Source organism: Mixophyes fleayi, chromosome 3 (assembly GCF_038048845.1).
Source record: "Mixophyes fleayi isolate aMixFle1 chromosome 3, aMixFle1.hap1, whole genome shotgun sequence".
Classification (NCBI taxonomy): domain Eukaryota; kingdom Metazoa; phylum Chordata; class Amphibia; order Anura; family Limnodynastidae; genus Mixophyes; species Mixophyes fleayi.
In genome coordinates, this window is record NC_134404.1 from 343,502,340 (window position 1) to 343,520,499 (window position 18,160).

The window sequence follows — 18,160 nt, forward strand, 5'->3', positions numbered from 1 at the left end:
CAGCGTGATGCCAGGGAGATTTATTAGATTCGGATGAACAGATCGATATGAAATTCTTCATTTATGGATGTGGCCGGGAGAGGGGAACGCTGCAATCACGCAGCTACTGGCAGACCATCAAATGAATGCAGCCATCACTACGTGCATTCAAAACATTTCACTTATACCTCAAAGGGATGAAATAGAAGTTAGAATTGTCCAGTGATTTTTTTATTACCCTCCTGCCTTATGGCCGATATTACTGAATCTTCCAAACTAGCTACAATGCTTAATTGGAAACAGCTGTCAGTTACATGTGAGAGACAACGTACTGTTAGATGCAGCGTATAAGGTTCTCACACCTGGACACTGTGCCCCCCATACATCCAAACCAATGCACTATGGAAAAACAGCTGTTTAAATGCAGATCTGAGAAGTTTAACCTTTAATTACCTTCTTCACCTTGGAATGAGGTTAGACTGCAAAATACACACGTAACTCCTGCCAAAATGTTCTAACTAATATTTATTACAGTATGACGCTGCACCGAATGCTATAAGGGTAATATATGGAGGCTGATTCATTAAGGAACGTAAATGTTAATACGTGCCGTATTTTGCACAAAATCACTCTGCACAAGCCCAGGAAAGGAACTTATGCCAGTGAATACATCTTACAATGCAACTACAGCATATGAATTCATGGGTAAAACGGGACGGGGGCTGGGCGTATGAACGTATTTAATGTACAGTAAGGGCGTGCAAAGCTCGAGCACACGCAGTAGCACCCGATTCAAGCTTTGGCATCTTTCAGGTACGTGATTTTATGTCCTACCACTGGCACCAGCTACAGGTCAGGTGTAAGTGCTGATTACTAGTGATGACGGCTGTGTATACAGCTATAACATGTGTTTGTAATCAGGAGAAACTGTAACAATTTATTTTATGCACAGTAGACATTAATAACATCCTGATAAATATATTATATGGGAAGTGGGAAAATGAAAGAAAAAAAAATTTTCAATTTATTTTGTTTACCGTTTTTTTATTAATGATTATATTCTTAAAAGGTGACAATAATTGAATACTTTTTTTCTGTGTGTTCTGCTTAGACTGTATATTGCACATATATATTGGACATCACCTGTCAGAGCAGAGCGGACCTAGACCCATATACAACAGTCGTATCTTCATATCCGCTTCTAGCTGAATACAAACGTGTTTATACCCGAATTACAAGCATTTAGAAAAAACGCAATTTACGTTTGTCTTGAGCGCCTTAATGAATGAGGCTCTAGAAGCTCAGTTATGATTTTATGATGTCATGCGTCTATCTTGCACAATTTTGTCCCTAATCTTAAGGAAAAGTGGGTGGATCTGCCCGTAAACTAGTCCCATCCGCAGGGAACGTACAATTTAGTTAGGGTTAATCCACAGAAATCTTGTGGCATCAGAACTCCTGACAAATAGAGAATTAGGAATACAAACGTCAGGATACATCTGTGATACTGTTGCAGAGTCAGCAGGGGATAGTTTATACATATAACTAATTACACTGAATGTATCCTGTAATCCCAATAACAGAACAGGGAGCAATTTCCACCAACAAATCTCACCGGTAGAAGTATTACGTTGCAGATGCACTAAAAAACTCTTCTTCATTTTCATTATTTTATATATTAATATAGATTCATTAAATTGAGAGAACTCCAGGTTTTCTAAGGAGTCATTAATGCAGTTGTGTAATTTTAAGTATAAATGATGTCCCCACAGTGACTATATCACATCACGGATAGACTTACAGCTTTATTGCCCGGTTCATTGTCAGTAATTAAGGCATTGAAAGTGGCCAGATGAAGCCAGATCCTTAATTAGTGATTTACTGCACTGACCCTGTAATCCAGTCTGCGGGTCACCAATATTGTGTCACAGTTGTGTCTCACCAACTAAAGAGACCACCCACGCTGTCTGCTGGTTGGCTAGTGGCGGTAACACTATACGCCAGGGCAAGCAGCGGAGCATTTTATCCGGAGGGGGGGAGCGAATTAAAGATTGTAGAGGTGGGGGGATTCCAAGTGTAACAATATAATACATTGGGAACTTCTACAGGAGACAACATTGGATATTACACCATTACACCCTTTTGTCAATTGCAGCATTGCAAACATATAAGCAACAAACTCATATGCCCTATTATAATCACCACACTACACACTACAATATATATACAGCACACGGCTTGAACTGAGCGCCTCTAACCCGCCTAATAGCCATAGGTGGTACTGCAGCTTTCAACTTAGTTTTTGGACAATGGCTTTTGTTTGGGTGGATTTCAAACACCTCTAATCCCCCTACACATGGCAGTGTTGCCCGCATTAGGAAGGTCATGTCTTAGGCTGGGTCTGAACGGGACAATAAGTCAGAATTTCAGTAGTATTCTACTGCCCCCTACAACCATACCCACATGAATTAATATCCACTATACAAATCTAAGAAGAAACATTCTGCTTAAATAGCCGACACATGAAACATTCACATTCTCTTTTCTATTTACTTCTAGTTGTTTCATATGTCAAACAAGTGGTAAAACACAAGGTTACAGTGATCCCACGAGGGAGGAGGGCAAACAACACAGACAGGGAATAAAATACAGCCTCATATTGCAACTGAGTTCTCTGTCCAATCCCATTGTCAATGCCATCACTATTTGCTCTAACAGATTCGTAGAAAGCACTTAATCACCCTCTACAACAATAATACTAGCAGGTTTTTATCTCGGAAATAATGATTCTTTCATTTCAATGAGTGTGCTTACATACTCTTCCCAAGGACATAATGTGACAAAATACATCCAATATTGGAGGTTGCAAGGTTCTAAATATGAAAAGTTGTGCAGAATATATCACTTTGTGTCTGTCAGGAGGTAGATGGAACAGAGCAATGTTCTGCAGATCTCTAGTGAGGTCAGTAATGTAATAATCTGCAGAATATATCACTATGTATCTGCCAGGGGGTAGAAGGAACAGTGCAATGTTCTGCAGATCTCTAGAGAGGTCATTAATGTAATAATCTGCAGAAAATATAACTATGTATCTGTCAGGGGGTAGATGGAACAGAGCAATGTTCTGCAGATCTCTAGAGAGGTCAGTAATGTAATACTCTGCAGAATATATCACTGTATCTGTCAGGGGGTAGAAGGAACAGTGCAATGTTCTGCAGATCTCTAGAGAGGTCAGTAATGTAATAATCTGCAGAATATATCACTATGTATCTGTCGGGGTAGATAGGACAGAACAATGTTCTGCAGATCTCTAGAGAGGTCAGTAATGTAATAATCTGCAGAATATATCACTATGTATCTGTCAGGGGGTAGATGGAACAGAGCAATGTTCTGCAGATCCCTAGAGAGGTCAGTAATGTAATACTCTGCAGAATATATCACTATGTATCTGTCAGGGGGTAGATGGAACTGAGCAATGTTCTGCAGATCTCTAGTGAGGTCATTAATGTAATACTCTGCAGTATATATCACTGTATCTGTCAGGGGGTAGATGGGACATTGTGATACATACTTTACATTTATTGGTCAAATATATTGTAATAAAATCTACTTGGTTCACAAATAAGAATAAATAAATCTATTTAATGTTTAATCTTAGGTAGATTGTAGTAAAAATCATTCACCCACGATCATATATTTGTTGGTCACTGCTGATTTGTGAATGATTATATACAATATATTATTCATATAGTTTGACAAACTGAAGAGACAATATAATAATGTAATTAAAATCCATCGCAGGATTCACAGGTCTCAGTCATTACCTGTTTCATAAACTGTCTAATTATTGATGGGTTCCTCATGTGACCAGACGTTACCAGAGCTCCTCTCTCCACAGATGGTTGTGTCTGTAACCTGAAGACTAATGAGCCTAGAAAACTCTGCAACATTTCAATTAGAACTGGGTGTTAATGAGGGACTCTCGCTCTCGCCATGGTTATAACTGGCCTCACCCCACTGAGGGGCCGCCATAGACTGCAGTTGGGTAATTGTTGGATATCTAAATAGCAGCTCAACAAAAATCAATCCCTTTCATGTAACAAAATGTAATTATTTACTGGAAGAAAAACATTTTGCTATTATTATCTGTCTATTTATTTGTTACTCTGCTGTAAGCTCTCCAGTTATCGCACCTAAATTCTGAATACACCACATACATTGCACTAGAAAGGTTAAAGGAGATGGATCTTGTGCCCCTGGTATAGGTGCAAAAAATATCTTGCAAAAATTGCGGGTGCATATTGGTGAGCATCCACATCAGCACAGTGTGTATATTCCCTCTAAACTAAATAATCTGAGAATGATAGTGTTAAAGTCTTACCTTATTAGGAAAAAGTTCATTTTGCAGAGTTTCACTGAACAGCATACTTGCTAAAAATTATGCAAATCATGCCTCAATTCTCTCAAACCACGCCCATTTTTCTGACGACACACCCATTTCGGCCCAATGCTAAACATTTTAAGGATGCCGTGAATACAGACTGTCTTGGGAGAATTGGGACTGCTGATGTCATCTCATCTCTATAAGATGGATTTCTCATTAGATTGTTCTTTCCACTTCTTTGTCTCTGGAAGGCTAGAAGCAATATGTTGGGCGGAGGTTGACGAGGAACAGGAGCTTTTAAACAATGCTAGGCAGGAACAGGTTAAAGAGGTCGTCTGTGGGTGCTCTTTCATATTTGTAGTTTATTTTTGGCCAAAGAGAGACATTTATAAGAAATGTCTACAGAAAAGAACATCTATATTATGGTCCCATTAGGAGAGTGCATTTGTGGTTCTCTGGAAACACGGCAGGCAGGTAATGCACGGTCTAGTTAACACAAATAATAACAGCTCAGAAGAAAATCACTATGTTTCTGGAAAATCTCAGCACCATGATCATTGAGGAGAGATTGAGAGCTGTTTATTGTGTCCTGATTGTTGCATGATTATCCCCCTTGGAGAAATGATCGTGGAGGTCAGAGCACTGAATGAGCCCAGAGTCAGTGTGCAGTGAGGCTGATCCAAGCCCCCTCCTCCCGCACCTGAATTTCTGAAGATCACAGTCAATAGCTGCAGCCGCAGGACACAGGGACAGGGGCTCTCTCGGCATGAGAGAGCGTAAATACAGAAGCAGGAAAGGAATGAATTTTATTTTACACTTAGTGGTTCCTAAGCTGAGACATTAGGCAGGAAAACTAATCTCCCAGCTCAGGCCTCTAAAATGTGGTTTGAAATTGAAATGTTGCCGATTTCCATAAACTGATCTCTCACCCAGCGCGTTTTACCCACTTGCTTCTTTTCTGAACATTTTAGCACATGAGTGTTTTACAGCGCTGAGCTTTTCCACCAAGGGAGTCGCAGTGTACTGGGGCTGAAAAGTGTTTCGCCTGTTACCCAGCAGTCTAAATTGTCTATGTGACTCCAGTAACACCAAGAAGAATCGCTTCATACAAGCAACTTCTTCATCCTTATAATGGTCACGGCTCTACAATATATATAGCTCGATTTGAAAGGACCACTACAGTACAATTTTCAGATATGACCCATGCAGGATAAATACACTGTTCAGTGTTACTCTGCCATTCCTTTGCAGCTTCATTATATAGTATTACATCCCCTCCTATGACAGGCAGCTGAAGCTCCTCTCATGTCTTTAGGTCATTGTTATAATGGTAATCGATAGAGATTGAAGAGAACTGACTTGCCCCGCCCCTGTGTTACGCAACCAATCCACACTGTGCATATCTGCCAAGCTGTCAGTCACTGTTTGCCTGCTCCGTTAGAGGAGCCCCTCCCTCCTAGCATGCAGCTGCATGAGAGAGTATGACGGACATATTTAGTTATATATAAATGTCTAATTTAAGTGCAGCTAAATATAATCGATTGGAAAAGGTGAATTCACGGTGACTGGGTCATTGTACAATATAAATACAAAAAAGTTAAGAACATAGATAGACATATAATTAGCAGCGTGCCTTTATACCTAATCTGATATATTTGTAAAGGCCATAGTGAAACTAAAGTGCACCGACCTCAATGATCTGTATGTCTCTGTCAGATAGAATATATCTCACTTCACTAAACATTCCCGGAGCAGGGGGAGAACAGGCTGTGTCTCCGGGGATATTATACACAGAAAGGTCACTATCGCTTAAGTACGATAAGGTCAGTAGACACAAATGGCAGGTCAGTGACTTGGCCCCAAATCCTCAGTGGGGCAAACAGTAATGTGTATCAATATATAGCGATACTTTTATCCTAAAATTAATTCAATATTCTAAGTCATCAATAAACCTCCGGATAATGTCTGCTTTTCAGGTAACCAGTTTACATGAGATTAAAGGACAACTAATTCCCAAATAAATTGAATCTTTACTTGAAACTTAAAGGTGAACTATTTCCTCCTGTCCTGACTCCGGTTCAGCATTGCTAACAAAGGTGGCTGAATGGAGTATTACTCAGGGGAGTGTTTCATATCGCACTTTTCCTACCAGGAGCCTGACATCGCTCCTCTACTGGTAGTTTTAGACAGAGGATTGGCTACAGGCGGTTCTATTCCCACCCACTTCATCTCCTCTTCTGTATGACTCCAATGTGTATCCCCAATTTTAAATGCAACGGCTCCTATTACCCAGGATGGATTTGCCTAAAATTGAGCAAAACAAAAAGGACCGCAGTGAACTTTTTTTGGGTGGTGGTGGGGGGGGGGGGGGGGTGGATTGGTTTAAAATAGACCATGTGTGTGTAAAATACCAGTACCAACCTGATTACTCTGCAGTAAGATGTACCATTTAGTCACACACTACAGGCGTCTATGTCTCTGTTTTTACAGAGGGTCTTCGGCCAACTGATATTAAAGACCACCCTTGTGTTTTGTGGACAGTTTGAATCGTTCCACATTTGTGCGCAGAACTTTGCTTTTTTCTCAGATGGAATTTGTCCTAAAGTGCTCTCCCGTTTACACCCAAAACACATCGTGGAGCAGAATGAATGTCCCAGCTCTATTTGTAGACTATTAGCTCAACAAAATGCAGAATTTACAAATACAGTGCAGCATCGGAAATCGAAGATTGCATCCCCGGAACTTTTCACTTCTCTGTACAGCTGGGTACACACTAATGCAATCTTACTTCAGATACGATTTCTGTAACGATTTTACCATTAAAAGCCCCGATACAGATATCTGCCTACACTTCTGGTCCTGAGTGCATACACACTGCCACATTTCTCTGACATCCTTCTCTCGCTGATCGTAATTTTTTAGGAAGTCTATACAACCAAACCAACAGATGCGATGATAAACATTATCATGGCAGTGTACACACTCTTGCAATATCTGAACAAACGATCGTGAATTTTGTGATCTGTACGATAATTGCATCAGTGTGTAATACACATGGCACACATACTAGGGATAGCGTGTGACTTTACACAGAGGTCCTAAATTCATCCTTAATGGCGCTGCTAATCCGTTTATCACCCAACACAGGCAGACAGAGAAAGGCTTTTCATATCCTTTATATATGAAGCATTGAGCTATAGAGTGATTTCATTAAAGCTCTTCTGGTGAGAGGATAATGGAAGGAAGACGCTGCCATAACTCTGTATGCAAAGAGCCTCTTCACAACTACATACAAAGATAACACAAAGCGCAAATCAATAACTGCATAAAGGACGGAGCACTCAGAGGCTGTTTGTAGAATTATCCAATGCAGGAAATATATGGTTTTAAAGTTTTACCAGTGGGTGGTCATTGTGATTTCTGGTATCCAAAGAACACAAGTTTATACTGAAAATATATATATATATACACAATATGTACATATGCTATTGTATATAGTGTATAATACCAGTCATTTCATTATACTGCAGTAAGTAGTGTGTTTTTTCCTACTAAATAATAATGTTTATTCCTAACAAATGATCATTTTTATGGTCCATCCTCAGACTTTAATCCCACTTGCAGCTTTTACTAAATACGTTATTCTACCTTTCAGTCTTAACGTTAGTAGGTTATCTATGTTGTTAGACAGAAATGTTTATATTTCTAGCCCTGGGATATAACACAGCTATATTTAGTAACATTTGCAAGGGGCATGTACAAACCAATAATTCAACGTTAGCTGAAGGTGGGCTATTCCTTTAAGCACTGTCCCATGTCTCTGTACCATGAAGAAGGTCATATTTTAGTAGAAAAAAAAAATCTCACTACACTTTAAAGTCAGAGTAACACATGAATAGACAACAGCATAAAACACTGCACACCAAGCACCATAAACAAGCATGGCTTTTTCTCGCTTTAAGACCTTTCCTTCTCTTTCCTTATATCTACTGGCCATCTGCCTATCATCCTCCCTTTCTGCTGTGCATGACAGCCAAAAAAACCACACACAATCTCCCAGTATTGTCTGCTGCTCCCTGTACCACATTCTTGTACATTTGTAAAACTGTGGGTTTCCAGACCCCCTCTATCAGTTTATATACATTTTACATGAAGGTCTGCTATGCTTTTACTCTCACGCGGGTTACATATTATATTGATAACACAGTGATGCAGCACAGGGGGACATTAATCCAGCTTCCAGCTCTTACCGGTTTCAGCTCCAGCTTGTAACCCGTTACCGGATCCACAGCTTGTGGTTCCTTCTGTGTCCACTGCAGCAGGTAGGAGTAGTTCTTATACTGCTTGTTCGTCTCTATTGGGCTCGGTGTGTCATAATAGAACTCGGGGTTAAACGCCTTGCCTGGAAATAGCAGGAAAATCCATTATAACAAATAAGAACCAAGAAATAATTTGCAAAATTAACTTCATTCATTAAGGAATTGATGGTTTTATTTTAACTTATTTACTTTTTTTTACAATTTCAAACAAATAAAAATATTGATCAATGGTTTTGCTGTCAATATACGATATGTGTTTATACTGATGACTACAGGACTCGTATTACTGGTGCCAAATATATAATGGCAACAAGATGGCGTCTGCAATTCACAGAACTGTGGGTACATACAGCTAAAGGATTTCTTACATGCTGAAGAAAAATCACCAAAAATATTTTACCACTCAAATTATAATTAATAATAATAATAATAATAATAATAATAATAATAATAATATTATTATTATCTTTTATTTATAAAAGATAATAATAGACCAAAATAAATTCCCTAAAGTGGTTAAATTCTAAAATAAGTTATTATTATTCTACCAATAGCCAAGTTGGCCTAAGCGGGGGTAATGATATTAACATGGCAGATAACATCGACAACGACTTCATAGACAAAATATGGGCGAACGTGACTTCAGCAACGTTAAAAAAAATCCAGACTGACTTCTTTAATGACAAGAGAAGTATCTGACTGGCTTCTGAAAGATGCCGATCACAAGTAACTGCGTTTTGACGACAGTGAAAATGGTGACCGCCATATAAGAAGTTTTTAAAGCGGCAATTTCGGCTGTCATGTAAGGTAAGTGTAACTGTTAGGGTTATGGTTAGGGAACGGGTTTGGGTTAGGCATCGGGTTAGGGTTAGGGATCGTCAGCCAGTTAGGGTTAGGGATCAGGATAGGCATTGGGTTAGAGATCCTCAGCCAGTTAGGGTTAGGGATCGGGTTAGGGATCGTCAGCCACTTAGGGATCGGGTTAGGGTTAGGGATTGTCAGCCAGTTATGGTTAGGGATCGCGTTAGGGATCGGGTTAGGGTTAGGGATTGGGTTAGGGTTATGGTTAGGGAACGGGTTAGGGTTAGGGATTGCGTTAGGGTTAGGGATCGGGTTTGGGTTAGAGATCAGGTTAGGGATCATGTTAGGGTTAGGCATCGGGTTAGGGTTAGGGATCGTCAGCCAGTTAGGGTTAGGGATCAGGATAGGCATTGGGTTAGAGATCGTCAGCCAGTTAGGGTTAGGGATCGGGTTAGGGATCGTAAACCGCTTAGGGATCGGGTTAGAGTTAGGGGCAGCACGGTGGCTCAGTGGTTAGCACTTCTGCCTCACAGCACTGGGGTCATGAGTTCAATTCCTGACCATGGCCTTATCTGTGTGGAGTTTGTATGTTCTCCCGTGTTTGCGTGGGTTTCCTCCGGGTGCTCAGGTTTCCTCCCATACTCCAAAAACATACTAGTAGGTTAATCGGCTGCTATCAAAAAAATTAACCCTAGTGTGTCTGTGTGTGTTTGTGTGTGTGTATGTTAGGGAATTTTACTGTAAGCTACAGGGACTGATGTGAGTGAGTTCTCTGTACAGCGCTGCGGAATCAGTGGCGCTATATAAATAAATGGTGATGATGAGGGATTGTCAGCCAGTTATGGTTTGGGATCGAGTTAGGGATCGGGTTAGGGTTAGGCATCGGGTTAGGGAACGTCAGTCAGAATTGCCGCTTTAAAAACTTCTCTTATGGAGATCGCCATTTTCAATGACGTCAAAACGCAGTGCTGTTATTACTTATGATCGGGATCTTTCAGAAGACAGTCGGATATTTCTTTTATCGTTAAAGTCTCAATTTTTTTTAATGTCGCTGAAGTCACGTTCGGCCATATTTTGTGAACTCGTTCAGCACCGTTAATTAGTACCACACCCGGCTTAACAACCTACAGGGCTCTAGGCAAGATATTGCTTTGCCCCCCTCCCCCTTTCTCTGATCGTCACTGTCCATGACACTCCCCTGCACCTTTCCACCCTACCACCCCATTTAATACGGTGTAAACTGCCTCTCTCTGGAGAGTGCGCCGGCAGCCACCGCGTTCCCCACACAGTGCTCTTTCTTAGGAGGATGCCCTGCTGTGATTGGTAGTTCAGCATAAAAAAAAAGTGACTGAACCACCAATCCCAGCACAGTCAGCTTCAGGGTGTGGGCATTGTGCCACCAGCGATCAGTGGGTCCGCCACCTGACCCTAACAACTGAAGGGTTGCAAGACACAAAGCAGAGTCACCTTGTTAGTTGCGCTGGCTGCTCGCCACAGAATAAGTCATATCTGGTGGACCAACAGTGTTTGAAAGCTGCAAGAGTGGTGGGCCAATGGGAAAGGGTAATACGGGCCCCTCGGTAAATAGGAAAAAAAGAAAAAAAACATAAAAACTGGTTGGCTAGTTAGTGATTTGGCTCTGGCTATAGATCATTTTTGCTGCATATATGTTGAGTGTATTGGGTTGCATCTTACGCAGGAAAAATTGCATCAGTTGCTTAGATGCATTACTGCTGCCCTTATTAAAGACCCAAATCCAGTGGTTTCCAAACTTTTGCAGTTTGCCGCACCCTTAGAGTCTCCATAATTTTTTCAAGGCACCCCTCCAAAATAATTACCGAGCAGTCCCGTTTTATAAGTAGTCAAAGAAACGTAACAAGTATTTAGGTCAGGACAGAAATATACACATAAATCCAAAGGAAAAGAATATTTTTTTATATTTTTAAATTATATTTCTGTCAAAGAATAATTAACAGCTAACTCACACTGTGCCCCTTCATCCAGACACTGTGCCCTCCTTCACCTCCACACACTCTGTGCCCTCCTTCACCTCCACACACTCTGTGCCCTCCTTCACCTCCACACACACTCTATGCCCTCCTTCATCTCTGCTCACTCTGTACCCCTGCATCCACTCACTCTGCTGCCCCTGATCCACTCACTCTGCCCCCTTTGCATCCCAGAGAAATAACAAAACTCTGCATCCTCCTCTCTCCTGCCACCTGTAACTGAATGTCGCCCAACATTCAGTGAGAAGTGAGGAGGGAGGATGCTGGGTCCTGGGTGCCGCCGGATTGGTAAGTTTTTTTTGTTTCTTTTTCTATTCTCTTCCTGGCCACGGCACCCCTGGGAGCCACGCAGGGCCACAACTAGGGCTGTGCGATAGGGGCGACTGCAACAGGGCGCAACGCTGAAGGGGGACGCAGTTTAGGAATATTTTAGGTTAATTTGGTTCAGCGCTAGGGGTGCGGCATTTGACATTCTCGCCCCAGGCGCTAGAATTTTAAGTTACGGCTCTGGAGTCGCGGCACACACTTTGGGAACCGTTGTCCTAATCCCTTCTTACTGAGCAAATCTTAGAAACATATTAATAAGAATCTGTTTTACTGTGTTCCAAATTAACAAAGAAATGTTACAACATTGTAACAGTCCGTTGTAAGATACATGGAATATATCTATAACAGGTGCAACTGTCGTGCCCATCGCCATCCTGCACTTCTTTCCCTGATCGCAGGACATCACAGGACATCGCAGGACAATGCAGTCTCCTCTAAGAGTCACTTACTAACCACGCTGCTGTTTTATTTGCGTGAGTGCACTGGTTTGTCGGCTAAGCGCTTTCAAGGTGTGCGCCTAATTCTCAGCCCTTGGAATCTGCTCCTAGTTCCGTGGACTTTCCTGAATATACACCTGGTGGAAAGAGTGAAACATCAGGATTCACTTGGTTCTTCTCATCAGTTCATTCCCCACTCCCCCACAAAATATTCGGCGTGGCGCTATTTATGTTTTAAGGAGCAACAGTTGGGACGGTCTTCACAACATATGGCATATTCGTGTGTTTGAGTGTTTTTATTGCATTAGTTTAATTGCATCTAAAATTGTTCTTCCTCCAAAGAAGTGAAATTGGGAGTTGCGAAATGCGTCATATTGAAAATTTAGAGTGAGACCCGATCTCCAGAGGTGCTAAAAAGATAGAAAAGGGCCACATGTCTTCCACAAAGTTTTGCACTTATTAAGCTCCATACACAAACTATGGAGCTCTCCCCCTAAATGTGCCCCCCACCACTTTATCTCATTTAAATAATCCCAGCCTGCAAAACTATATTCTGTTTTGCAAGTAGGTGCATAAATTCTTTCAATTAGTCCACACTCAGCAATAAGTGACCCCTATCAACACCTCCCATTGGCTGTAAAAAGAGGTGTAGCTACATAGAGCGTCACTGAGCCTTGTTCAATTTATTATATCTGTCACAATAAATGCTGATATTGTGAGACCCCCGGCCCCACTCACCGGTCACCTGGAAGACACAGGCGTCAGAGCCCACGTCGTTGGAGATGGTACATTCGTAGGTGCCGCTGGTCTCCTTGCTCATGCTGCTGATCCTATACTCGGAATATTCCTGCTGCTCAATGGGCGGGGTACTCAGCAGACTCCGGTTAAACCTCCACACGGCCGAGGCCACCTTGACCGGACTCCCTTTCAGCATGTTGCACCTCAAGGTAATATTGCGTCGTATCGCCTGACGGATGTCCAGGAACTTGGGTTCCACCACCGGGGCAACTGCGGGAAGAGAAACAAGTGGGACTATTAGCCCTAGGTAGTCAGAATTATATCGGTATTGATGATATCGGTATCAGTCACTTTTAAAGAAAACCCCTTAACTTTATTTAAAAAAAAAAAAAAAAAAAGCCGCAGACAAATTTGCCTCAAATCTCTAAATTTAACACCACAAATAGCGCACAATCAACAGATTCTTTATTTGGATTGTAATAATAAAAGTAACGTTTGATTGTGGGTGCTGTTAACCTTCGCAATGAGTGTAACATTTGGTTGGACAGTATTTCATTCTAAGATGAATCATTTAAAAAAAAAATCAAAAATCAAATGTAAATTGGTTACATTTCTGGATGAAACCCACCTATATACTACTGTCACCTGTGTTACTCTAACTGCTGGGAGTACCACCGACTACAGACTGCAGGACACAGCTAGTGGTGGATATATTTGGGCTGATCATATGGCACCAAAACACATCCAAAAAAATGCTTATTTACGGGCATATCTTCATCATCATCATCATCATCATTTATTTATATAGCGCCAACATATTCCGTAGCGCTTTACAATTGGGGACAAACATAATAAACTAATAAACAAACTGGGTAAAACAGACAAAGAGGTGAGAAGGCTGCTCACAAGCTTACAATCTATGGGACAATGGGAGATTGACACATGAGGTTAAGTCTACATTTTGCATTTTGGCCCAGCCAGACTGCAAAGGTAAAAGTGACTCATAAGCTAAATGAACCCGTCACACAACAATGCTGGTCAGGGGGCAGCCGTCCCGCGTGAAACTGTGTAACAGGCACTTGTGTTTGTATATCACATCCCATTGCTCTATTTGTGCACAATATAATAATGTAACAAAGTGTTATTTAACAAAAGAGAATATTTACTTAGAAGTTATTAATAAGTGCAAAACTTGAATTTTCCATATAAAACATAATCAAATACAAATACCCCATCTGTTGTTTTTCCCTTTAAAAAATCAAATGGAAATCTTCTTTCCAGCTGCAACGGAAAAGTCATTTAAATAACGTGAGACGGCCGCAACTCCATATAATATGGCTGCTAATGTTTTTCGTACTGTCAGCCGGTAGGGCCAAGACAGAGCTTGAAAATACGCATTTTGCGCAAACATAAAATGATGCCTGTCCGGCTCTCACTGAGTGTCTGTATCACTAATCTATTAATGCAGGATCATATATCACTTAAGCTGGATTCTGGGGATAAAGGATCTGTCAGCTGGACACGATCAGTCTTCCAGAGTCTGATACATTGTATTAGTGGGAAGATTCCTCAGATAAGATGATCTGGATTCAGCAGCCAATCCTGGATCCTTTGCTTCTTCTAAGGAAATGATTGATGTTTCTGAATCCTGTGATTGACTCCTAATAATAAGACGATGCGACAGTGGCAGACACCTGCCACCGTTACTGGCTTAGTGATAATTACTTCCAGCAGACAGACCTGCTCAGCTCTTAGCTCGCCCGCCTTGTGTCCCATTTTCTGGGATCTCCTATTGGTGTTACTGTTTGCTGTACAGAGGGGTCACGTTTTATTGCTGAATATGTCAGAAAGTAACTTACTGATAACATTCATAAATATATATATGTAACAGCTCCGATACATTGACAGAAGTGGAGACATCTAATTACATTCGCTGTGCAGCTGGGAGCAAGCAATTGTTATCTGTTATCAACCATTTTCAGCAAAGGCCTCGATCCTAACAGGAAGGATATAGAAAAATATATAATATATATATATATATATATATAAAAGGAATGATAATACAACAATTGCACCCACATATCGGGCACGTGAGAGGGACACATTAACAGGCTGTAAAACGAGGTCTTGGATATCACAGTATGAAAAGGAAACTGGAGACGGTTTGTTATACTAGCGGTAACGATAAACGTGTGGAGTTTGCCATTGATTAAGGTTGCAAAATTAATTCATACTTAACTTATGGGGGCAAATTTCTCTATAGTGTTACACAGGGCGAGCCTGGTCCTGATTGTATCATCTGAGTGACCACCAGGTCACTCACCTATTCTGATTGTATCATCTGAGTGACCACCAGGTCACTCACCTATCCTGGTTATATCATCTGAGTGACCACCAGGTCACTCACCTATTCTGATTGTATCATCTGAGTGACCATCAGGTTACTCACCTATCCTGGTTATATCATCTGAGTGACCACCAGGTCACTCACCTATCCTGCTTGTATCATCTGAGTGACCACTCTTAAATTCGGTTAATAAGTTATTCTCAGACTTTTGTTAGCAGAACAATATTCTGTCTGCATGGAAAACATATTTTATAGCGGCTAAAATGCAAAATAGCTTATGTAACAATCATTTTTGGGTAACAGAAGAAAAATATCAAAGATACTTATACCGAAGATACACAGAGGATTAGGGGCCTGATTCATCCAGACACGCAAAACAAATGTAATTCTGGCAAACACACGTATGTATTCAACTACACGCGGATCTGAGGAAACGTCTCTTGTTGAATACGGGTCTAGACTAGAGATGTTCACTGACCCCCGTGTTCTGGTTTTGGTTTTCGTTTTGGATCTGGATTAACTTTGTGTTTTGGTTTTGGATTCCGATTTTTTCTAAAATCCCTATTTTATTTGCTAAAATCACATATTTTTGGTTTTTTTCCCCCCTACATTATTATTAACCTCAATAACAATAATTACAAGTCATTTGCAGTCAATTTTGACCACCTCACAGGTCACAATATTATTTTCATACACTTTCGGACAAAGACTGCAGCGACCTGGCTGGATGGTAAGCGACAGAGCAACGCCTCAAACACACGGCAGTTCCTAGCACATCTAGGACACATTGGCACACAGCAGTGTCAGTAAAGAAAAGTGGTGCAATGGAGCAATGGAGCTCTCCACTTTGTATGTTACTTATATAACACAGTACAAGGTGACTGCAGATTTAGAAGACCAAGCCTGCCAGACCTATTATTTGTATTTCAGCAATGACAATTAGTAATGGAGCAATGGAGCTCTCCTGGATGTCACTGGAGACTTTGAAGAACACTGCTCCCCCTCCTCTTTCTTTACTACCTATGACGCTGCCCAACTGCACGAGAGACTGCCAAGAACTGTGCTACCCCTTCTAGATCGCCGTGGAGGGCGTTACTTATAGAATCCAAAGCTCGCGAGATCCGAGATCAGACGATGTAAGGATGACGTTTTGCCTCACTTTCAATTTCAAGGTCGCGCGAAAGTACCGAGCCGACTCGACATGGTACTTGGATCTGCTAAGTTCGGGTATGTTGGGTTCTCAGGGAACAGAGCCTGAGTATCTCTAGTCTAGATGTGTACTGTTTATAAGGCACTTACTCTATTGACACAACACAGTGCAGGCAGGGCCATCTTAACAACATTATGGGCCCCTGGGCAAAGCAGTGCACCGTGGCCCCTAGATATAGATATAGATATAGATATAGATATAGATATATAGATTTATACAGATACAGATATAGATATATAGAGATAGAGATAGATAGATGTACTTGCTCAGTGACCATTGAAGGTTTTTTTTGCAGGTTTTTTTCTTTTGCAGGATTATTTATTCTCATTAAGAACCGTGCCTATGGGGCCCCCTTGCCCGTGGGGCCCCCGGGCACCTGCCCATCGTGCCCAATGGAAAAGATGGCCCTGAGTGCAGGATAAGTACAATACATATTATCAATATAAAGTCCCAGGAGAATGCATAGAAAATAAAATATTCAATTATTGTCACCAGTTAATAATATGAAATGCAAACTAATGAAAATGCCTTTTTTTTTTTCTTTTTTTATGAAAAACATGTATTAGGATGTTATTAATGTCTACTGCACATAAAATACATTGTTACAGTCGCTGCTGATACAAACACATGTTCTAGCTGTATACACAGCCGTCATCACTAGTAATCAGCACTTACACCTGACCTGTAGCTGCTGCCAGTGATAGGACAGAAAATCACGTACCTGAGAGATGCCCAAAGCTTGAATCAGACGTTGCTGCTGTGTGTGCTCCAGCTTGGCGCGCCCTTAATGTACACTGACTACGGGCATACGCCCAGTCCCCTCCCTGTTCCACCCATGAAATCATAGGCTGTAGTAAGTGTCCTTTGTACTAGAAGATGAATTGGACATTGCTTTGTTTACTGGCGCACAGTGTGTTTCAAATACACTCATATTTTGCCAGATGTGACACCGGGAAGTTTGGCAACTGATCTTCTACTAATTTATAAGTTAAAATAGTCTCTGACGCTGTAAGACCGGAATGGCTGGACCGGGACCTATTTGGGAATTGACGCTCCCATTAGCGTGTTTACAGCCCACGCACAGGAGTTACCAGCGGTACGTGGAGCCCCTATAACTCACCAGTTTTGAGTCACAGGGTTAACAATAAGATGATAATTGTTGCAGTTACTTCTCTGGGCGCACGTTAGAGGAATGATGGGGGAGGCTGGTGATTGTGCTGCACTGGTACATCTATAATATATTAATAGACTGTGGGTGTGTACGTCACCCCCGGCCGTAGTCCTGGGATCTCATTACTCATCTCTCTGCCGCAGAGTGAACTGCGATCTAAACCCCACTGGAGGCCGCACTATTAAACACATCCATTATATGACATCGGGCCAGCAGCTCTTTCCAGTCCGTTATTAGACCAATAAAATGTGTTTTGTGTTATTATGATGGTTTGTGGAGAAAGCTTAATATCAGCAGTACTGCCATTTGTAGTTAATGTGTCCTGGCGGTCGGCCATTGGGACATATAAAACGTGTGTTGAGAAAAGTGCGTGTCAGAGAATTTCCAGCCTTTCTGCAGCTTCCTTCTCCGATCCCCGGTCTCACCCGGCGCAGGCGG

The 18,160-nt window shown here is 41.4% G+C and overlaps 1 protein-coding gene across 4 annotated transcripts in view; it reads right to left on the reverse strand.

Moving 5' to 3' along the window:
- Positions 1-18,160, reverse strand: part of MDGA1 (MAM domain containing glycosylphosphatidylinositol anchor 1) — a 272,622-nt gene that overhangs the window by 52,502 nt on the left and 201,960 nt on the right. For all 4 annotated transcript variants that reach the window (XM_075204446.1, XM_075204447.1, XM_075204445.1 and 1 more), the window contains 2 exons: positions 12,995-13,264; positions 8,614-8,765 (listed from right to left, as the gene is read on the reverse strand). In XM_075204446.1, the coding sequence (XP_075060547.1) occupies positions 8,614-8,765; positions 12,995-13,264 (422 nt within the window). The remainder of the gene's footprint in view (positions 1-8,613; positions 8,766-12,994; positions 13,265-18,160) is intronic.